This window comes from Pygocentrus nattereri, chromosome 4 (assembly GCF_015220715.1).
Source record: "Pygocentrus nattereri isolate fPygNat1 chromosome 4, fPygNat1.pri, whole genome shotgun sequence".
Taxonomy (NCBI): domain Eukaryota; kingdom Metazoa; phylum Chordata; class Actinopteri; order Characiformes; family Serrasalmidae; genus Pygocentrus; species Pygocentrus nattereri.
The window spans coordinates 41,597,577-41,621,367 of record NC_051214.1 but is presented as its reverse complement, the minus strand read 5'-3'; the positions used below and the strand labels follow the sequence as shown (position 1 = coordinate 41,621,367).

The 23,791-nt window shown below is 40.5% G+C and overlaps 1 protein-coding gene across 2 annotated transcripts in view; it reads left to right on the top strand.

Moving 5' to 3' along the window:
- Nucleotides 1–23,644, top strand: part of cep85l (centrosomal protein 85, like) — an 84,097-nt gene extending 60,453 nt beyond the window's left edge. Inside the window, exons 5-14 of one of the 2 annotated variants that reach the window (XM_017692520.2) lie at nucleotides 7,506–7,591; nucleotides 10,488–10,605; nucleotides 10,702–10,896; nucleotides 11,537–11,689; nucleotides 13,077–13,231; nucleotides 14,106–14,223; nucleotides 15,262–15,312; nucleotides 16,045–16,152; nucleotides 19,388–19,571; nucleotides 21,242–23,644. In XM_017692520.2, the coding sequence (XP_017548009.1) occupies nucleotides 7,506–7,591; nucleotides 10,488–10,605; nucleotides 10,702–10,896; nucleotides 11,537–11,689; nucleotides 13,077–13,231; nucleotides 14,106–14,223; nucleotides 15,262–15,312; nucleotides 16,045–16,152; nucleotides 19,388–19,571; nucleotides 21,242–21,405 (1,332 nt within the window). In that variant the 3' untranslated portion in view covers nucleotides 21,406–23,644. The remainder of the gene's footprint in view (nucleotides 1–7,505; nucleotides 7,592–10,487; nucleotides 10,606–10,701; nucleotides 10,897–11,536; nucleotides 11,690–13,076; nucleotides 13,232–14,105; nucleotides 14,224–15,261; nucleotides 15,313–16,044; nucleotides 16,153–19,387; nucleotides 19,572–21,241) is intronic. The other variant, XM_017692521.2, reaches the window with a different exon arrangement.
- The last annotated feature ends 147 nt before the right edge of the window (nucleotides 23,645–23,791 follow it).

Genomic DNA, 23,791 nt, shown 5'->3' with positions numbered 1-23,791 from the left:
GTTTCCATGTTTAGGCTCGCGGCCAGTCACCACTGCCCAACCCTGTCTGCGCTGCCCCTCATGTTGGAGCTCCTATTGTTCATTATCATGCTTTGCAACCCAAGTGTTAATTACCCACACTATTATAGCCACAATGGAAAGGGCAGGGGAACTGATGGCGCCATTTAACTACGCCTCAGTGATGGAGCCTATTGCTTATGCACCAGTTCATTAAAATGGAGGCTCTGTGAAAGAATGGCTGTTAAAGGTAGCCTTGCTCACACTTTTCCTTCCTTTGTGAACTGTTTTACTGCGGGTACTGGCAGGTGCTGTTAGTGTGTGCATGCATACATAAGTCCTGGTCTTGCCCTTTGGCTAGTGCTGGAAAGTCTACACATTAGATGCAGTACATCCATGTTTCGCCACTATGTTCAGCTCAGTGCATCGAGGCTCCCTGTCCCACACCTGTCAACACGTACCTCTTCGCCAGGTGCCCTCGGGTTATTCCTGGCTTTTTTTGTGTGTGTGCATGTGCTCGTGTTCGTTAATGTCGGACTGATTGTGCAGTGCTATTGCTATGGACAGAAAAACTGTTGTGTTGTTTTAAATACAGCGAAGATTCTGCATGCTTAACTGTTCAAGCTAGTCCATGGTTGTGAATGAAACCTGACTAAAACAGGGATCACCTCCAAATTGGGCATTTCCTTTTAAGCCTTATAGTGCTTTGAACTCTGAAATGTGTTCTGATGTATATAAAAAAAGAATTGAAATGTTTTGTAATTTACAGTCTACATATTGCACTTTATATTCAATATTAGGACACACAATATGTAAAACATTTACATAATTTTACTGTTCAGCTGGTTTGTGGTGTTGTAAGTGAATGGCTGGACTTTTCCTGCCTCCCCATCCAGCGAGTGAAAAGCACATCTCCAGCTAATGTACTAAAGTAGTTCAATTCTTTGCTGCTAATTCTAGATTGAGGAACAGATTAGCAAAAATTGTTTGATTTTGATCATTATTTTCACTGTTTAATAGGCCAGACCTGATTTTTATAAACCTTCAGATGATGATGACTCTGGTAAGAACTGTTGCAGAGCCATCTCTCACCCAGATTTACACTTGACCAAGAGTAGGGCCAAATAAAGAGGGCTTGGTAAATAGTGGCAGCAGGGCTGATAAAATTCAGGGAATTGGCAGCAGATTAGCTGTCAGGTCTGGCAGTGGATGGAGCTGTTCCATGCTGTGGCCTACAGACATAAGATCCTGCATCAGAGAATGGATAAACCTATCTTCAGTTTACTCAGGGCAGAACACAGAGCGCAGCTCCATTTAGGTCTGCTTACACCCCACAACCTCTCATTCCACTCACTGCCATTTAGGTATAGAGAAGCAAAGTGGAAGCTCTTTGGCTCAATATACTACTTCATGCCATCTGAAACTCTGGCTGCTTAGGAGTCCTGACATAGTAGCAGTGTTACATTATTATTTCTTTCAGAGCTGATCTAATCCATCAGCTTAAATCCACTTCTAACTCTTAGTACTGTAGCAGTGTGCAGACATGTTCAACATTTACAGAAGTAACCCCTAACTCCTTAGTCCAGCCTGCTCCAGCTAGCTGTGAGATACAGTGGTAAACTTGACATTTCACAGGATTAAAAACCACCTACAGTGAAGAATGCCTTGAACTATTTTTACTTTCAGTATACAAGCACACATTAAATCATATGATAGATTGCGAACCGACTACTTATATGCTAGTGCACTTGTATCAGCAGTGTAAATCAGGAGGCATGATGAATCAGAAGTCATGACTCATCCAAATGAAAGGCTTGGCATTTTGCATTTTTACGGGATGAGCTTCAGGTCTCCAGCAGCTGTCACTGGTTCTGTTTGTTGGCGGCATGGAGAAAGACAAATAAGCAAAAGCAGTAACGGCGCTAGGGAGAGGGGCGAGCCGAGGCTGACTTCCAGACTCATAAAGTGAGTTAGTCAGCAGGATGGTGCCATGGCAGGGTTTGGCGTGTTGAGCGATTTAATTCTTGAATCCATTTCTTTACATAGGCAGTGGGCAAGAATTGCAATTTCAGTTATATTCTACATTATTCTCAGTTGTCTGAGCTTGTGAACTGGCTTGTTGACATGATAATTTCAGCATTTAAACCTCAAGCCTGGAAAAATGGATGTGCTTGTCTTCATGGCAAAAAAAGGCCTAGAACTTAATTTAGGGAAAATAACTGCTTTTACATTGCAAATGCAGTATTGATCATAAAAATGCAATTAAATTTCCACAGATCAAGTGAATTAACTTCTCTCTTTCTTACCTACAGAATAATATGATTGGGGCAAGTTGGAGATGAAGTAGGATGTCGCTTAGAGTGCCCAAAGGTATAGAGCAGCAGTAGCTCACTGACTGGGCCTATTCTCATACTGTAGGATCAGGAGTCAGGATTAGAGTAGTACTGACTCTAATATCAGTACTGCTTGCAATCAGGATGATCTTGCACTTTAAGAACTTGATCTGGTATTGGAAACATTAGACTGATACCATTGTTGATATTCTAGTGTGATGTTATGATGCCCACACAAGCAAATTGTAAGCTATACAGAGTAAGACTCTCATGTGGAAGTTCATAGCCAATAGTAATGCTAATCATAAAGTAACTCACTCAGCCCTGGAGCACACATTTACAACAGGTGAAAAATGTCCATCTAACAGCAGAAAAGCAATGGGAGTTTCAGAAAAAAATTCTGGAATTCATAGTGCTTAATGATCAGCCCTCAACCGAAGATTCTGGGATCTTTTAGACCATGCTGAGCCAAAGCATATAATACTTAACATGGGATACTTCTACTAGCCAGTGCTTGTTATCAGTCGGTCCTCAAGAGAGCAGGGTGTAATGGTTGTGCTACCCTAGTCAGAATTATATTGTTAAGTTATAGGAAGATCTTAAATTGTAAGAATTTGCACTGTACAGCGCAGAGGTGGCTGGGGACAACAGGCCTGGAGTCTGTGAGCTCAGAGATCTGCACTCAGCTGCTGGGGAATGACAACAATGCTCTGGCTTCCTCCTCGGCCTGCAGTTCACGTAAAGCCCCAGCAGACTGCAAGGCGACAACACTACACCACACACTCTTTCTTGCATGCATCTCTTTCTGACTTTCATATGTTTGGATAAGCTGACATGGGCCAGATTTACAACCCTAATTCAAAAAAATGGGTCAGTATGTGAAATGCTAATGAAAACAGAAGGCAGTGATTAGTAACTTGGAAAACGGAACAAAAACAGAATTTTTTAGGTTTTACCTTCTGAATGTCATTGTCTTTTGTAAATATACACTCATTCCAAATTTGATGCCTGCAACATTTAGCAAAAACATTACCACTGTGCTACTTCAACTTTCCTCTTAACAATGCTTAATGGTTTGTGGACACAAATTAATCCAGTTTTGAAGCATAATTCTTTGCAATTCTTCATGTAAAACTCGTATAACCATACAGGCCAGTCTAGCACACATACTCTGATTTCACAGCCATGCTGTTGTAACATATGCAGAAAGTGACTTAATGGTAGTGACTCTGGAGTAAGCAGAATTCAGTTTATGTGGAGCAATAAGAATTTACTCTGTGTGCAATCTGTCAATATGTTAGACCAATTGTGAAATCAGAATTCAGTCTGTACGGAGTAATCTAAATTCAGTCTGTAGGGAGTAATCAGAATTCAGCCTGTACCGAATATTCAGAATTCAGTCTGTACGGAGTAATCAGAATTCAGTCTGTACGGAGTAATCAGAATTCAGCCTGTACCGAATATTCAGAATTCAGTCTGTACGGAGTAATCAGAATTCAGTCTGTACGGAGTAATCAGAATTCAGTCTGTACCGAATATTCAGAATTCAGTCTGTACGGAGTAATCAGAATTCAGTCTGTACGGAGTAATCAGAATTCAGTCTGTACCGAATATTCAGAATTCAGTCTGTATGGAGTAATCTAAATTCAGTCTGTAGGGAGTAATCAGAATTCAGTCTGTACCGAATATTCAGAATTCAGTCTGTACAGAGTAATCAGAATTCAGTCTGTACGGAGTAATCAGAATTCAGTCTGTACCGAATATTCAGAATTCAGTCTGTACGGAGTAATCTAAATTCAGTCTGTAGGGAGTAATCAGAATTCAGTCTGTACCGAATATTCAGAATTCAGTCTGTACGGAGTAATCTAAATTCAGTCTGTACGGAGTAATCAGAATTCAGTCTGTACCGAATATTCAGAATTCAGTCTGTACGGAGTAATCAGAATTCAGTCTGTACCGAATATTCAGAATTCAGTCTGTACGGAGTAATCTAGATTCAGTCTGTACGGAGTCATCAGAATTCAGTCTGTACTGAGTAATCAGAATTCAGTCTCTACAGAGTGATGAGAACTCTGTGAGATCAGGTCACAGAGATGCACATCACTTCAGTGACTGTCTGAACAGTCTTCACTGCCTGTGATATGAAATTAACTTGTGAAATTCTACCATTGCCATCAGTTTGAAATTATGATGGATGAATTTTTAGGCAACCACCAATTTACACCAATTTTTAGTGACTCCTTTTGCTGTTGTGATGGCAGCTCTCATGCTTTCAGGCCTTTTTGCTGCTGTGTTATATTTTGTTTGCCTCAGCCTCCTTTTTCATGATGGATTGTCAGGTTTATGATGCAGGGGCAAAGCCTAACAAGGGAACACATGTCCTGAGCCTCGCTCAGCCAGGGCCAGGCCCTCTCAGCTGCTGTCAAATCTTCTAGACCCTTTGTTTATTTCTCTTACTGCGGACAACTCCACTGCTTATTGATATATCCCTGCTTATTGATTTTTGCATTGACAACTCCTCTGCTTATTGATTTTTGCATTGACAACTCTTCTGCTTATTCATACACTATATTGCCAAAAGTATTCGCTCGTCAGCCATATGAAATTGAGTGAGATCCCATTCTTAATCCATAGGGTTTAATGTGATATTGGCCCACCCTTTGCAGTTATAACAGCTTCAACTCTTCTGGGAAGGTTTTCCACAAGGTTTAAGAGAGTGTTTATGGGAGTTTTTTGACCATTCTTCCAGAAGAGCATTTGTGAGGTCAGACACTGATGTTGGATGAGAAGGCCTGGCTCTCAGTCTCCCCTCTAATTCATCCCAAAGGTGTTCTGTCGGGTTGAGGTCCGGACTCTATGCAGGCCAGTCAAGTTCCTCCACAACAAACTCGCTCATCCATGTCTTTATGGACCTTGCTTTGTGCACTGGTGCGCAGTCATGTTGGAACAGGAAGGGGCCGTCCCCAAACTGTTCCCACAAAGTTGGGAGCGTGAAATTGTCCAGAATCTCTTGGTCTGCTGATGCACTAAGAGTTCCTTTCACTGGAACTAAGGGGCCGAGCCCAACTCCTGAAAAGCAACCCCACACCATAATCCCCCTCCACCAAACTACACTTGGCACAATATAGTCAGACAAGTACCGTTCTCCTGGCAACTGCCAAACCCATAGTTGTCCATCACATTGCGAGACTGAGAAGCGTAATTCATCACTCCAGAGAACATGTCTCCACTGCTCTACAGTCCACTGGATTTGACACTTTTCATTGCACTAGGTGATGTAAGCCTTGGATGCAGTTGCTCAGCCTTGGAAACGTATTCCATGAAGCTCTTTACACTGTTATTGAGCTAATCTGAAGGCCACATGAAGTTTTAGGTCTGTAGCAATTGACTCTGCAGAAAGTTGGTGACCTCTGCGTGCTATCATTTTACATGGCCTACCACTTCATGGCTGAGTTGCGGTTCCCAGTCACTTCCACTTTGTTATAATACCTATCCTATCACGGTACGATGTTGGAATTCACTGAGCCCCTGAGAGCGACCTATTCTTTCACTCATGTTGGTAGGAGCAGTCTGCAGGCCTAGGTGCTTGGTTTTATACACCTCATGGAAGTGACTGGAACACCTGAATTCAATGATTTAATATATAGCTGATTATCAAATACTACTATCTACTAGGGGAGGCATGGTGGTGTGGTGGGTAGCGCTGTCGCCTCACAGCAAGGAGGGCCTGGGTTCGATTCCCCTGCCGGGTGACCAGGGTCCTCTCTGTGTGGAGTTTGCATGTTCTTCCTGTGTCTGCGTGGGTTTCCTCCGGGTTCTCCGGTTTCCTCCCACAGTCCAAAGACATGCAGTCAGGCCAATTGGACATGCTACATTGCCCCTAGGTCTGTCTGTCTGCCCTGCGATTGGACTGGCGTCCTGTCCAGGGTGTATCCTGCGTTTCGCCCGAAGACTGCTGGGATAGGCTCCAGCACCCCCTGTGACCCTGGATGGATGGATATCTACTAAACTGCTGTCTGTGATACCATAGCTGTCTATTGACCACATTAGCAGAGTGGTCTGAAAGGAATCTAGCAAACTGTCAGAGTGGCTCAAATGCCCTCTGTTTTTCTATTATCCTGCTAAACTGTCAGTTGATGGTGCATTTGTGCTTTAAATAGAAGAGGAGATATTATGATCTTAAGTTGATGGAAGGTCATCACCTTGTGTTTATACAGAAAAAATGTCCTTTATATTTGTTGACATTTTTGTCATTTTTATGTTGAGACAAATGTGAACTGCATTTCAAAATAAATGTTTTCTGTCATTTATAGCAGTCGTTCATTTCACTGCATCACTAGTAATTACATTTAGTCATTTATTATTGACAGAATATAAAACAGAATGACAACTTCTAAGTTCAAGAAATTAAAGAAGAAAGGTTAGTTGAAAATAAAATGTACAAACTTTCCCCCTCACCCTAAATGTAGTTATTCAGCCAAGAAATGTTCATTGTCCAAAATTAGCTTCTTTCGTCTTTTACTGGAGCTTCAGTGCGTGTAGGAAGATGTGACGACATGTGTGTCCTATGTGAAGTCTCAGTCTGACAGCTCCTCAGCACGGTGCCATTTAGCACCTAGTGCTCAAGAGATTGTGTGAGATTAGTCACTCAGTCACATATAGACCCCCTGTCACTCATCACTCAAACATATACATGGAGGAATGTGAACTGGAGGTGTATGTGAACTTCATGGACAGCTGTATGGGAACTATACATGAGCCATCTTTGAACTGTTTTCCTATGACGTCTAATATTATGTTGTCTGTGAGTTTTTATTTTAATAACAAGCTTCTCTTTACAGAAATGGCCAAACTTTAATCGTAATTAAATTGCCTGTCAAATGTCAAAAATTCCTAAAAACATACTTTGTTTATTTATTTATTTGCATCATTTGATAACAGCAGCTTCCTATTGTGTAGTCATTTCTCAATTATTGGACTAATAAACTGGACTACAGACTGGACTAATAAAAACAGTCACAAATTGCTTACAATAAAATCTACTTCCTTTAAAAGTTAAGAACAAAAGTTAAGAACATTCCTTCACCTGTAAAATTACCACATGATGCTTTGGTATTCAGCTGTGCCCTGAATACAGAAAGTTCATTTTAATAGCGTGATTTCTGTGTTGGGCAGATGCTGGGTGGAACGGCTCTCCCCGTGAACACTCTGGTGAAGATAAAGGAGGGGCTCCTGAGACAGCGGGAACTGGAGATTGACAGGTGAGTAAAGATGACCTGTGCAGAATTAAGACGGTCCTTGACCAAGGATTTGCTTAGTCAATGAAAATGAGTACGTCATGTTTAGGGTTGCAACAACTAATCTACTAAACTAATTATCGATAACATTGATCATAAAAATGTTTTGCCAATAAATCACGTTTTCGATTAGTAAAAATGTATTAAGGGTGTAACTGTGTATTCATCCATAACCATCATGGTACAGACGTCATGGTTCGGTGCAAGAGGAGAACACTCAGTATGACTATAATGACGAACCAAATTTCACAAGTCAGAGTTCCCCTTGGAAACCTTAATCACTCTAAGCTGTTAGCAAGTTAGCAACAGTGATCTTCTGAAGAGCTGACCCTCGATTAGCTGTGATACTGAGTTTAAGGTGTTTGAACTGTGAGCGTGAGGCGAGAAGGTGAATAAAAAAAAAGATTTAAGAAAAAAACACAAACTGAAGTTAAACAAATGAAACTTATCCCTGTCCACAGCCTGCAGTATTTTTGCACCTGTGAAGAGATTCAGCACAAATCCTTATAAAAAACTTTAAAATCTCAACTGAAGTTAACATTGACATCAGTAGTGTGTCATCTGAGTGCAGATGACACACTACAGGCTGTACCAGCTACCTTAGGGGAGACTATACGACGCTAAGTGGAACAAACTATAACTTGCATTACTGTCTGTTCAAAATCAACGTAAAGAAACTTGGTCTTGTGCACATGATGTTCCCCATTGTACCAAACTCTTACCGAACTGTGACGTCCAAACCATGATTTGAACTGAACCATGACTTCTGTGTACCGTTACACAGTTTAACAGTTTTACTGTTATCATTTTATATTGTTTATATATGATTTAGTGATCTTTCTACTTTATTTAGGCTATTCATTAATTTATGGGATTTGCCTTCATGTGTGCTTTGTCCCACTGCTGCCTATAGTGGGCTGGCTACTCACCTGCTTACATGCATGACACTGAAAATTACTGCACTAAATTTCTAAGAGAAATAATAAAAAGCAGCAAACGGAGGAAGCTAGTACTCCCCATTTAGCAAACATACATGCAGAAAAGTGAGATGGAATTACGCAATTAATTCACGATTCATGAGATGGAATTCTTGTGTGTGAAAGCAGAACAGTGATAGTGAACCTCTCTCCAAAACATGCCCAGAATCAGGCCTCGGTGCAGACTCAAGTATTCGGGACAAGTGTGGAAACAAACTAAGTTGACAAAAAATGCCACACCTGATTAGTCAGCTAGTCAACTTAGAGGGCACAGCCCTCGGCAGAATGAACTCTCCTGTATAAATAAGAGCTCTTGAGTCAGAAGGTTTGAGGCAGCAGCTGAAATGAGGAAAAATCAACAGAGAATTCATCAGGGCCTTCCCCCGACCTAGAGTGCTGCATATTAGTGTGGATACTAACACATGGGCATACACAGAAAGTAGCATGTCATTTAACTGCCTATTTCAACTTTTTGCCTGTTTGGTCTTTACAGTCCGTCTTTGAATTTCACAAATGTAATTAACCTAAAAGATCTCTGATTATGACTTGACCCGGCTGCTTTCCTTGTAGCCTATTTGCAGTATGTGAGGGTATAAATGACACAGTGTTGACGTGTTGGTGAATGTGGTCAGGAACGTGCCCTCCTGATTGCTATGGTGACCTTGGGCAGCTGTGCTGATTTGTGCGTGTTAGCACACGCACAGCAAGCACAGTTCAGGCTGTCCCATAGAGCAATTGGGGCACTGTTAATCCTGCTACTAGGCAAGCAGAGGGCACACATACATGTATACATACTCAGCATTAAAGCAATAGTTTGGCAGAATATCTAATTTACATGTTTTTTTTTTCCTTACCCTGCATTTACAAAAACTGACAAAAGTATGTCACATAGCTAAAATCAGAAGCAGCAGCAATTCTAAAGCTTCATTTCTGTCCATTTATCAGAAACTGAATAAGCAAGTCTGTTTTAGACTCCCTATTTGCTTCATGTGGTTTGAGGCGAGTGTGTGATGATTTAGTGGGAAATGTAGTTCCACCTCTTGTTAGCTGCATCAGCCTAGAGAAGCAAAATGCCTTGAGTGAGCAACTACATTTCAGGGAGAACTGTAATTTAGATATTTCTCTGAACTATCACTTTAAGAGACTATCTGGTCATACACTGTAGAGTCTTGACAGACTTCTTTACTGTTTGTTTGTAAGATCTGCTGACATACAGTTGTTATAGAATGATTTTACTGGGAAAAGCACAGGTGCTACTGAAGTAAACACGTTTTCCAAAATTTATACACAGTACTGCACATAAAGAATATCCATCTTATTTGTATATTTGCTCACTTATTCATTTTTTTTTTACATGCCGTTTTTACTAAAGTTTCATGGAGTTCCACAAGATGGTGCTATGAGCACCTATTTTATTGTCTTTAGTATTCCAGATGTGAGCCTCCCTCATTTAATGACATCTTCTCTCATATTTTGCTGAGAGGCAGAAAATGTCTGCCAAAGTGCTACAAGCGTATATCAGGGTGTAATAACAAATATGACATCCTTTTTTCATACCGGAACATTTCTTCCTGGCAGCTAGTGGTGCTTACTGGAAAAAGAACATTAGAGTGGACGCTGTATGCACAGCTCAGCATTACTTAAAGTATAGTGCTGCTACACTGTGTTCCACACTGCACTTTCTGAAAGCACCGTTTATGTCCACTGCACTGGTGCTTCATTTATCTTTGCAGTTATTGCTTATGAGGGTCCACTGACCTCTCCCATTATATTCCCACTATGCTTGGCCATTCACTCTAAGACAGCCAAGCTTATTCATAAGTGAATGCGGGGAGTATGACTTTCTGGCAGTGCGTTTTCAACATGTATTTGGCCTTTTATAGGCAAAAGCAGCAAATCCTGCAGCTCCATGCCAGAATCAGGGAAAATGAGTTAAGGGCACAGCAGGTCCTCCAGAACCAGAGGGGGCGCTGTGAAGATTCCTATCTGCTTAAAACCAAGGTATCTTTCCTTATTGTTTACCGAATTAAACATGCTACTAATATGTATGATGTTAAAGCTGCTGTTACTTATCTTTTGGATGGTGTTGCTCCTCAGGAGTGTCCCTTCGATAGCCCTGTGTCTGGCCACAGTCCGCAGCCTCCGCTGACCGAGAGGAACACACTGTGCTGTGAGAATGGCGAACTGGGCCGCAAACTGGCCGCCACTGAGCTGGAGGTCATCCATCTCAATGAGTTCCTCAAACAAAACACACAGAAATACACTGAGGACATCAAGAAGCTGGAGGAGAAGGTAAGCTTCAGTTCTCTTATCTCTTTTTTTGTTAATTTATTTAGAGAAAATTGATAGCATAAGCAGTTAAGGATGCAGTGGTCCACTTTTTCCCCTCCTGATGCTATTTCTGATGCCTGAGCTCTTTTACAAATGCCTGTTTATTTATTTTTTTTAAATTGAGCCTTTTGCTCGAAAATTATTATTATGTTATTATATGTAGGTATTTACTAATACAAATAGGCCCTATGTAGAACCCGACGACTGCAAAAAACACTAAAAACAGTTATATCTACAGTTGAATGCAAAAGTTTTGACATCCCAAGTCAAATTGCATGTTTTGCTGATTTTCCAAATGAAAATAGGTTAACGCATCTTTCACAGAGAACACACATCTGCACATATTAATGCACAATTACTGTTTATTTGCTGGATTTAACACCTCAGAAAAATATATATAAAATGTGGCAAGAATTGTGCCACGTTATATTATTTCTGTTAATTTTTTTTATGTATTGTAAACTCAAATAAAAATGGTCATATTGAAGTGTGTTCTCTATAGAGGATGTGTACATATGTTCACTTAGAAAATGAACAAAACATTTCATTGTACCAGAAGTGTTCAAACGTTTACAACTGTATATGTATGTGTTTCACTCAGATGAAGACTCGTGACCGCTACATCAGCAGTCTGAAGAAGAAATGCCAGCGAGAGCAGGAGCAGAATCAGGAGAAGCAGCAGCGCATTGAGACTTTGGAGAAATACCTAGCTGACCTGCCCTCGCTGGACGAGGTGCAGACACAGGCCCAGCAGGTACACTGCCCTCAATCTTCTTCTCCAGGTTCCAGGATCAGCCACCTTCACTCCAATGAAGCAGAATAAAGCAACGTCCACGGCTGTGTGCGCTCTGACATTTCACTCTGCAGTTCATACACAAACTTCATTTCGTCACTTTGAGCAGTTGCTGGTGTATGTGTGGCAGGTTTTACCCAGAGCTTCAGATCCATCTTTACTGGTGTCCTCGTCTGGGCCAGGGTTTTTAATATTTTTCAGCCCAAATCCTCTGATTGGTCCCTGAATCTAATCTGACACGAGTTCAGTTGATTAGAGAATAATGAACACATTTCAGCATTAAACCAATACAGGAACACCTGCTCCCAGGGGCTGTGCTAATGCATCAGTAAATAGCAATTAATGGACAGTATGCTCTCTTTATTGTTTAAAGAGAAGCTCACTCACACTTTAATCCAAATTTCAGTGCAGGAATGGGAGGATTAATATTAGCTTTTTGAAACAAATGTTTGATGACAACATAACATTACCTGCATAGCAATTAGCATTGTGTTGTGCATTGTTGAGCGCTGAATACGCTGAGCTAATTAACATAACAGCAAGTTCAGTCATATTGTATAGTAAACAACAAAATCCAGCCAGCAGATGTCAGCAAATAACAATTAAGTAAAATCTGCCTTCTCATTGCATCCTGGAGGCAGATCAGACATTTAATCTGATATATTTTTCTATACAAAAGCTTTTTTCCCCAAAATGTTACTGTCAGCCTCAGATACTCCGCCTACATATAAACACAGACTCTTGTAACTAGTGCGTGTTAAGCTGGCCACAACTCAATACAAATCAGGACTTTGTCACTTCCATTGTAAGCGGCTACACACAGTCCTGTGCAGTGGGAAAATGTGACTGCACCCTGTGTGCCATGACTCTTTCAGAGCAAGAAGTCACTTGATTGCAAAAAACATTTGTGATGTTGATTGCATTTAAAAAAAATTCATCATTTTCTTTGAAATGGTTGTTTTGCATTTCAGTCAAATTGCCTTTGTTGTCAAAGTAGATGGTCCTTGGACACATTGAACAACAAAATGCATGACTCAGAAGTCTGGCTTGCAAGTTTACAGGAGAGACAAAAATATTCGTAACTGTTAATATAGGCTATTGTGACAAGATTGTAAAAGGCAGCGGCAGTGTATTTTCCAAATGATGTAAGAAAATAAAAATAGCAAATGTTGTTACATGCTTTTGATGTGACGGTGACGATACATTTTGTTGCTAATTATAATATATCTACGTCTACTAGATATACTATCTATATGTTAAAAATGTTGAAACCAGAGATTTATCATTGGCATTCATCATTGCCTTTTACCTTTGTTTATATATGTGCACATTATTATGTGTGTTTCAGTTGGAAGAGGTGCAGGGTAAAGCACGGGCGCTGCAGGAGACAGTGGTCCAGCTGGAGAAGAGCTTAGAGGAGAGTCGATCTGCGCTGCAGGAGAAAGATGCCCTCATAGAGACCCAGTCCAAAAGAGAGAAGGAACTGGTAGCTGCTGTGCAAAGGTAGCTCTCTCTAATTACGGTGTGGGGTGGACAGTATGATGATATGTATCATTATTGTGAGAAATGATCTCACAATATGCTTCTCTTATAAAGCACTGACAAACTGCATGTTTCATTACAAGGAGAGCACAGTTAGTCTTGTTTAATTGGATTTAAGGCAGAACAGCATGTGAAACATTGAATAAAATCACTGCATTCAACACTAGATGCAGAAACATTTGCCGCATGTAGACGTGTAAATTGCCGCATTGATAATACAGAAGAGCTTTATGAGCAGCAGCAGCATCTGGGTTACAGCTTCTGATGTAGAATGCACATCGGTTAGCTGTGCTCTTGTAGAAAGACAGAATGCCTGATTAGGGCAGTAACAAGGCTGGCATGCTGCCACTGATGCTGTTCTTGAACTGAATTGTTAAGATTCTGCAATTTTTTGTGCACTGCACTTAGGCTGGTATATACTGTCCTTTCCAAATTGTTTGCAAATCTTAGAAAAAACTAAATAACGTAATATATATGATGTATAGTGAAACTGTCTTCAGGTCATGTAATCTGCATGAACAGAAACATGAAGCAAAAATCACAGCCTAAAAGCCCTCCATCACACCACTCACATAACCCATAATGAAACTGGAGCAACAGCCTGCCATTGCTCCTTTGAAAATTGATAGTGGACATCAATTGTTCTTTACTTGTTGAATTGTTTTATGGAGCTGTTTGCAGACACTCTAATGCTGGCAGTAATAACCTCTTAAGGGAAAAGGCTGAATGTTTTGTATAATCTTTCAATGTAATGTGCATCTCTAGCAAGATCTATTCAAGTGTCACACGTCAATTATTTTAATAATCTCTGTCCGTCTCTCTAATTCCCCTTTAGTTTGCAGGAGAAGGTAGAGAAGTGTCTGGAGGATGGAGTGCGGTTGCCCATGCTGGACTTGAAGCAGCTGGAGAGGGAGAACACGCGTCTGCTAGAACAGCAGAGTCAGAGTAGCATGGTACACACCAACCCTTCCACTTGTCCACAGTGGTTTTCAGTGCAGATAGCTCTGATCTTAAAGGCGCACTATATGATTCTTGAGAACGATTGTTGATATTTGAACTCAACAGCAAAACAAATACACTAATCCCTTCAGTGCTTCTACAGAAGCTCTGCCCCCCAGATTCATGGACACATAGTACCAAGGCAAGTGATGCTTTTTTGGATCGTTGTGGCCATAAAACCCTTCACAATCATGTACAGACAAATGCCATGATATAACAGAGTGAACAACCACACAGCAAGTAATGTAACAAAACATTAACTAGACTGCTGATTAGCAAACTGTTGCAACAATTGCTGCTGTGATGCTAACCAGTTGCTATCACAAACATTAGCACATGGGACTAAACAATACTGATCTATTGGTTCTCTGAAACAGCAAAAATCAGTTAATGTCACCCACCTGTCAAGCAGGAACAGAGCAACATCCTTATCACTTTTCATGAATTTCAACTCTCGCAGAAGCTGAAGTCGGCTTCTTTTTCGAGTTTTCCTGTTCCACCTAAAGTGGTGGATGCCTAATGCTATGTGCGGGGTCACTGTCTGCGGAGGGCCGACGTTTTCATAGGGTGGGACTAACGTGCAGCCGGAGCAACTATAAAAACAAAAAAATGAGAAGCTCAGATTAAAACACACAGAGGGGGTGTGAGTTCTTTCGCTTCTCATCGTGCCATTACTTCTCTATGTCTTTACATGGAAAGTAGATGTTTGCTGCTGTATTAGTGTTTAAAATGATGCATATATAACCTTTACATGTTTACAAAATACACTTTTGTGACCGAAAAACCTTGAAAACCCTGTCACTTGTTTTGTTTATCTGCAAGCTTTTGTTTTCTCTGCCAGTCTGTTTTCATTCTTTTTGAGTACACTCTCACGACAAAAGCTACACATGAAGTGCACCTCTGACACCCACTCAGCCACCCACCTGTCCACACTCATCTTCTGGGTTTTAGCAGTGGGTAATCGCTCAAGTTATGATGCTCTCTGCTTTCAGCTGATCGACAGCCAGAAGCAGCAGATTGACAAGCTCACCCTGGAGTTGACGGTAAGAAAGCTTGGAGCTTTTAGTTTGATTGGCCTGCACAGCACAGTTAATGGCTCTTTCTTTCACTGGCACAAGACGGCTCTGAGAGCTGTATTACATATCGTGTCTAGTACTGTTCTTTTCAGGTACTTGTACCATTAACTTACTATTCAGAATTCAATAAATTTGCATTGGGTAATCCATAATGTAACATAACTAAAGATCTGCATTATTGTGACCAGAAAGAATTTACTTCATAATATATATTAAGCAGATGTATATAATATATAATATTTTATATATAATAATTTAATTCCACATAAAAACACCCACATCTGTCTGGTACTGTGATTGGTCAGGGTCCTCAGTGCAAACAGTAAAAACTATTGTTATAGGTCAGAACAGGGGTGTCCAGCGTTAACCACAAAGGTCTGAAGCACTAAGAGGAGGATAAGACTTGGACACCTCTTGGTTCATGTATTCTAACCTTTTGCAATATCAGTATTGCTGACTCCAATATTGGAATAACGATTAAAAAATGATGTACGGACCACCCTAGCACAGAGCAGAGAGCTGGGTTTCAGTAAAAGCTGGGTACATGACCAGGCCTTATGATGAATGCACATAATCAGAACCAGCAGACTCGGCCTAAATGAAGGAAGCACTGAGCATGCTCTGTGAAATGAATGCTGTGTCATTCCCTTCTCTCTCTATCTCTTACTCTCTCTCTCCCTTGCACTCTCTCTGTATCAGGCACTGGAGAAGAGGCTGCAGAAGGAGAGGGGGATCACACAGGAACTCCACAAGCAGCTGGCAGAGAGAGAGGAGGAGCTCGAGATCCTCTCTAAGAGTGTCCATCAGGTACAGACATCTCCTGAGTTTCTTTGCTGTGAGAGCGTTTGAAACAGGGCTGGCCAATTTCACGACAATGTGCCACAAACAGTATTTTTCAGTATCATTCAATATTGATGATTACATCCACACACTAAATGTCCAGTTTTAACTAGTATTTTTAGCCCTGAAGATAACAGAAAACTTATGCTGGTTGCTCTGCAGTTCTTCTGATTTAATAAGACCAAACCAGTTCTACGCCATAAACAGAAGTTCTTGCCATAATCTCCTCTTGTTTTAAGACATATTCCTTAAACTCACTGGACTTTTTTTTTACTCCTTCATTATGTCAGCACTGGCAGTAGCTTGACAGCTAACTCTCCTAATCTGTCCTGCTGGTTTGTGTTATGAGTGAACAGCGAGACCTTTTCTCTGTCTAGCGAGTAAAATGTGTGCTACTTTTGTACATTAATTATAATTAGTGTGCTAAAGTAGTAATTATTTAAAGCTAATACTGGATTAAGGAACAGAATGACAATATATGTCAAACATAAATTTTTAATACAGAAGAATTCGATTTGATAATTATTGTCACTGTATTATCACCCAGGTCTGCTGTTAAGCACTCCCACTTCTCTCCCTGCTGGCCGTCCTTGTGAAATGTCCATGGTTGTGGAGGTTAGGGCTTGATTGAAGGCTCATTTTAGTGCCATTACATTTTCTCCTAAGTCTTCTGTTCTTTCTCTGAGCTTTTCATAGCAGAAGGGGTCATGAATAACCCAGCTGGCCCTCAGCACACAATTATAATTCATGATGTGATTTTTCACATCAGCATCTCAAGGTGAGAGAGAGTTGGGCGCTCGCACACGTAGACCATTCGGCACAGACTGAGCCACGCGAGGCTCAAAACGACAACAGAGAAACCTTGTGTTATGGCCATCCATTACCCAGCTGACAGGGCATTGAAGCCCATTATCAGCAGGGATGTTCTAGTTCTTCTCTGTCTAGTGCTCTAACCCACACATATGTGGTTACAGATTGACCTTGATGACCTTGAAGTATCTAACTGTTCGCCATCGTCACAAATTGGATATCAGTGAAAGAGTGAAGCTGTGGCTGCAGTGTTTGGTTTTGTGTTTTAATCTGCCGCCACAGGGACACAAGCTTTTTGCTGATGGGCTGTGATGACTCCTGGTATCAGCTCACACACTTAAAGTTTTATAATTTGTTTGAACTTTTGGGAAGTCAGTAACTTTGATGGAAGAGTTAGACTTCTTCCTGGTTTGTGCTGTTGCAAGTGAAAAGCTAGACTTCTTCCTCTCTCATCACCTGAGTAAAAAGTGCAGTTAGTCGCTTAGTTTACTAATGCACTAAATGTTCAAAGCCTTTGTTGCAGATACACAACTGGGGAACAGAATGGCACACCTTTTTAGAAATACCTTGTGCTTTTTAATAATGAACATTTTATTTAATCTACTTCTGTCGGGCTTCTCAGTTGAAAAATTGTCTGAAATGTATGTCAGCCATCATCAAATTCCACACATTTTAAGTTTCCTATTTTGTTTGCAGTTTTGGTAAGATGATAACCTTTATGGTACTTGTGCCAGAAAATCACAAAAATTTGATTTTCAAAGAGTGGTTGGTCTTTCATCATCTCGCATAACTGGAGGCAATCATCAGGTTTGCTCACCTTCACTTAGCGTCAACGTGTTTGTCTGGCAGCTGCTAGAGATCAAAGTTGCAGCTCCTCATCATTGCCCCTGATACTGAAGCCTGAGCTCAAGTTCACTGCAGCACTCTGAAGTGCTTTTGGAACTTGTCATTCACCATTTCTCAATCAACAGCTTGAAATTTGATCCACGTTTCATAACTTTCCTTTGAATATGTTGTAAAAACATGCCACCTCGTGAGACAACACAGCAAGAGCTTATTAAAATGCTAGTGCTTTAATTCAGCATCACAGGGTACACATACACACATCACATTCATGTTCCTACATTTGAACTCTGTCACAGTCAGCGTGAGTCGTTCTCAAGAATTCATGTGGTTTCATTCCAAAATAACTTGCTCTAATGGACAAACCTCAGTGAATAGAATAAAACCTAATAGTCATTTTCAAAACCACTTTCAAAACAATCACCAATATGTTTGCCATGTGATGGATAGATAGACAGATGTACTTTATTGATTTTAAGAGAGAACATTTGGGTGCTACAGTGAATAATAGTATATGGACTTTAAGTTTTGTGCCTGTAATGTGGATGTGGGATATGGATTATTGTCTCCCACCTAATGAAAGTTTCTCAGAAATACTGTGTTAACCCCTAAAAAAACTGGGAATAATTACTTTTGCTAGGCTATTACTGTTTTGCTAGTCTATTCAGATGAAAGTTCATATTTACATGTTTACATACATTGTTAGTTTTATAATGAATTACATTTTGGGGCAGTCATGGGCTGGAGGTTAGGGATCCAGCCTCGTGACCGGAAGGTCGCCGGTTCGATCCCCAGAGCCGACAGCACATGACTGAGGTGTCCTTGAGCAAGACACCTAACCCCCAACTGCTCCCCGGGCGCTGTGGAATGGGCTGCCCACCGCTCTGGGCAAGTGTGCTCACTGCCCCCTAGTGTGTGTGCGCTCACTAGTGTGTATGTGGTGGTTTACTTCACGGATGGGTTAAATGTGGAGGTGAAATTTCCCTGTTGTGGGACTAATAAGAGTCACTTAATCTTAACTTACATTTATATCCTCTATCGACAGAGTACCTTCCTGGCTTTTTTCAGTTTGTTTCAATTTCCAAACATGACAGAAAACAAGAAAGATGTAAAGGATGGTTTCTGCTGAAAAGGACTGTGCAGGCAAAAAAGAACTTATCAAATTCAAATCATAAAATATCTTCTCCACGACGTGGATCGAAAATTTGATGAATCAGATTCAGAATACTTTATTGATTCCAGAGTGCAGTTTTTACGGTTGCAACCATTTATTTAAAAGAATAAACACTAACAATTTAAGACAAAAAAGAGAAAATTTGCAATATGTGCAAGTTTAAATTCTTACAGTAAGGCAGTGGCTGTGATAATAAATATGAAACATACTGTATAAAACAGTTCAAAATATTGTACCTCTGAGTTATTGTACATTGAGGGACTGAACCAGATGTATTGAAGCAACAAAAATACTAACCTGTGCAGCACTGGACATTCAGAGATCTGGTCTGCAGCTTATCCTTAATGTTTTGTGTGCTTTGTCTTATGTGTACAGAACCAAAGACAGGCGGTTGATGATGAAGTGCTGCGGCTGACCTCAGGCCCCATGGTGCAGGAGGCAGGGCCTCTGCTAAAGGAGATGTCCCTTTGTCTGCTGGATTTAAAGGCTCTCTGTAGCATCCTCACTCAGAGAGCTCAGGGCAAAGAGCCCAACCTGGCACTGCTGCTGGGCATCAAATGTGAGTGGCCCATCCATCCACACACTAGCCACTGTTTACTGCACTGGGCATTTTATGCTCAAACAACCTGTATGTGGGGCCACACAGTCACTCTCTCAAATACATTTTTTTGTGTAAATTTCAGAGTAGTAATAATTTATAGGAGTTACTGAATAATACGTCTTAAGACTAATAGGAACACAACAGTTTAAGGGGTCACATACACAAACCCACCCAACAAAATGACAGCTGTACTTTTTATTTACTTGGTCCTACATTTGCAGTGGGGTTAGTGTAAAATAAATTCAGCAGTTCTTTGTTGGAGAATTTAATACTTTAATCCTGCAAACTGCATGCCTAAATTAATAAGCACTTGCTTCAAACTGCAATGAGTTAAGTGGTCTAAAATAGACTTCCATTACTTGTTAGCTGTGTAGTTCCAGAGTAAACCTAAAGAAGCAAACTTCAGAAGCCAGTAGCGATTTTTTTTTTCTAGACTGAAATGTGTTTTTTCTGTATATGTTGTGATGCTGCTGTTTTCCAAACTGCCTGCTTCATCTCTCTGCTCTTAATATATTCACACCTCACCTCTCTTTCTCTCTCTGTCTGAGCTCAAAGTGTCTTGAACTCTGCAAACCATAGCTTCTAAAATTCAAACAAGCAAAAAACCACACTGCTAAGAGTAGAACATCAACTGTTAATCATAAAATCTACGAAGTGAACCTTACACACCTGAATGCCTTAAGACCAAACTTGAGACCGATACCCCCTACTCTTATGACTGTTGACAGAATAGCTCTACGCCAGGCTAGTGCGGTGTAACAGTCATGATGGAGGCAACAATAGCAGTAGTGCCATACGTGTAATATCAAATATTACACCAAATATAATACCAACCTTTGCCTTTATTGCAGCTTCCGTTATTATTGGGAGACTTATTTCAGCTTTGCAAAGAAATCTGCAGGGATGTTTTTCCACACCTCCAAAATTCAATCTTAGAAGTTGGTTGCATGTTCAGTTTCTCGTGATCCAAGTGATCACAAACACGCTCTGTAATGTAGAGGTCTGGGCTCTGCATGGCCAGTCCATGATTCTGAGAAGACCAGCAGCTGCTTAGTTTAGTTTGCAAATTTCCTTTCATTATTTCCTTTTCTCATTAAGAGCTTCTTGACAGCTACACAGCCTTTCAGACTCATAGTGTTGAGTCGTCTTCTCACAGTGGAAGGATGGACAGAAACACCTGTGGATTTTTTTCAGATCTAAAGCAAGAGCAGAGCTCCGTTTTCTCCTCTCAAAAATAAAAGTTTTAAGTACCGTTGATTTAATGATATTTTTGGTGGTCTAGCAGGTCTTGCATGACTGTTAGAGGGTCACATTTTTCTGTAACTTTTTTAAATCCATTTTTCCAGAAAAAACATAATAATGAACATTTTGACAAAGTTAAATGAAGAGTGGTCTCTGACTTTTGCACAGTACTGTATGTGTTAACCATTCCAGTAAAAATAAAAGGGACACATTTTGAAGTAAAAAAGTCTAGTAATAAAAAAGGAATTACACTCCCATTACGGTGATGAAGTGTTTTTGGCGTTATACTTGCTCAGTGTGGCATTAAAAGGATTTGTGCCGTTTGTCAGCTTGTTGAAATGCTATTCCTAGTTTTATTATGACTCTTTTTATGTTTCCTGTTCCAGCTATGAGCTGTTCAGGTGAAGAGAAGGAGAAGCCGCCGGTGGAGGACAGCTTGCGGGCCAAGCTGCTGGAAGTGTGCCAGCTGAGGAAAGACATAGATGACCTGCGAACCATCATCTCTGACCGTTATGCGCAGGACATGGGAGAAAACTGCGTCACGCAGTGACGCGTCCCCTAGAGCCCGGCCTGCCTGCATCCCCAGCGCTTCCATTCACAGCCTGTGAGGACTGGAAGACAACAAAGGGAAATGATAATAGTAATAATATAGAACTGGGCTTTCATTACCCTGCAAAAACAGAGGTCTCTGACTACTGAATGTTGGACCAAGCTGTGAATCTAGTTTACATGGAAGTCTTTTTAGATCTGTGTCTAAATGCTCATCTCCAGTTAAGATAGAATCCTATAAGTGTATGAACTGTTGGGGTTTTTTGTTGTATATTTATTGGGACTATGGATCACCCTGTTAGTCATTACAGTAAGTGTAGGGTGAGGGATCTGTCCAGATGTTTAGAAACTGCAGTAATGCAATAGGAACCACAGATTATAATGAGCCCTCCTGCAGCTTAATAGGGAAAGGTGTACGAAATGGTTAGTGCTGCTCCATCAAGTGCCTTGTGATGTTCCACTTTGTTACCCATGTTGTACCTCTTCAGAGCCCAAAACTGTCACAAATCCTCAGTCACTTTGACCCAAAGACGTTAGTCCATGTTCTCGATCAACTGCTGCTGGTCGCAGGTCGACGCTGAAGCAAATTCAACTTCACGTACCAACCTCCAGGCACACGGTGGTTTACCCTCTTCTGTTCAGCACCTTGTATATTGACTACGATGTTATTTCCCCTTGTGATTCTTGTACCCATTCTTCTTTTTCTTCTGGTAGGACTGTATTAATGATATGAACAATCCACCAAGCTCGCTGAAAAGCTCTAAGAAGGGAGGGTTTTTTATATATATATATATATATATATATATATATATATATATATATATAAAATAAAAAGGGCCCATAGGGATTTGCAGCAGAGGCATAGAATTTGCTAATAATTGTATTAGATTTCAGGTAATCATGTCAGGAAACCTTTTTAATTCAAGTGAAAATCAGGAATGTTTCTGCAGTAGAACCCAAACAATTCCTGATCCAGTGAAAAGAACTGCTGTCACAGGTTCTAGTCTTTTCATGTAGCTCCAAAGACGACAGAGAGGAAAAAAAGAATGTTCTTGGGGTTTTATGTTCACTGCAGTGAACTCTTGAACTCACTGAATAGGGCGGGGAAAACGCACACATGGGATTTTATACGCAAACAGAAAATTAGAATTGTACAAAAAAAAAAAAAGAAAAACAACAATGTCAATGCAAAATGGTTCTCAGGTATTTTAAGTAGACAGTGTTAAGACTCCACCATTATGGTGGAATTGCTTTGCTTTTTCATTTCAAATGGGATTTTAATGGAGCGTTTGTGTTCTTAAATGTTGATCTTTTCCATGTTGGCCCCACATAAGATTATTCTTTAATATGAACAGTTTAGAGACTCGGTCATGACAATCTATGTACAAACATTTGCAAGATGATGAATGTTTGATATTTAAAACAGTTTATTCTTTGGATGTATCTAGCTGGCAACATAACTACGATTTTTTTTGCATGAAACGAGGCCGTGTCCGTGTGCTTCCATCATGTGCACGTCTGTCGACGCACATTGTAAATTTGTCCTGATGGAATGGATTTGATATTTAAAGCTGTTTCATGGATATGATTTGACATACAAAGTGCTATGCAACCTCGTATTTACCAGCATCCACTATAGACTTCAGCAGACGTTTTTACTGTGCCTTTACAAATCTATGCAGCAAAATTGAAATCCTGTGTATAATGTATGTCGGTAGGATTTCCATGATTGACATGGCTCAAGTTCAGACAACAGATGTATTCACCTCCTGAAAAGAGTACACTCCTTGATGAACGGTGCAGTCGTGTTAAGCCATAGCCACAAACAATGCATATTAATACTCAGGCAAAGTGAGGACTGAAACCTGACTAGGAATGTACTCCTGCTGCCGCTCCTGCTTTGTACTGGACAGCGTTAGATGAATGAGCATGCTGTAAGTGGTGTACAGTGATCGTATTGTAGACAAAAGCAAAGGGAAGTACACGGTTGTCATGGCCGATTCTGAACACACTGTGGGCTGAAGGCCGCTGGCTGGCTTTACTGTATGGTATAGACCTTCTCACTGGTTTAAATGTAGTTTAAGCTTTTAGTTTTTCAGCTAGACTTTACATATGCCAAAGCTCTATTTATGTACCAATTTTGAAAGTATTGACAAGTATTTTTCCATTTTATACAAAGTAAGACAAAAATTGCTTTCCATTTGTACAGAGGATAAATAAAATATTTTTCTAAAAAAGGGCATTGCATTTCCTGTTCTGCATTACAAGTATTACACAAATCTGCACTGTTATAGTGCATAGACAGACTCCAATATGGTTGGCCAACCTACCTCAAGCTTTTTTTTTTTTTTTGCCACTGTACCTCATACTTTGTTTTCCTGAAAAAA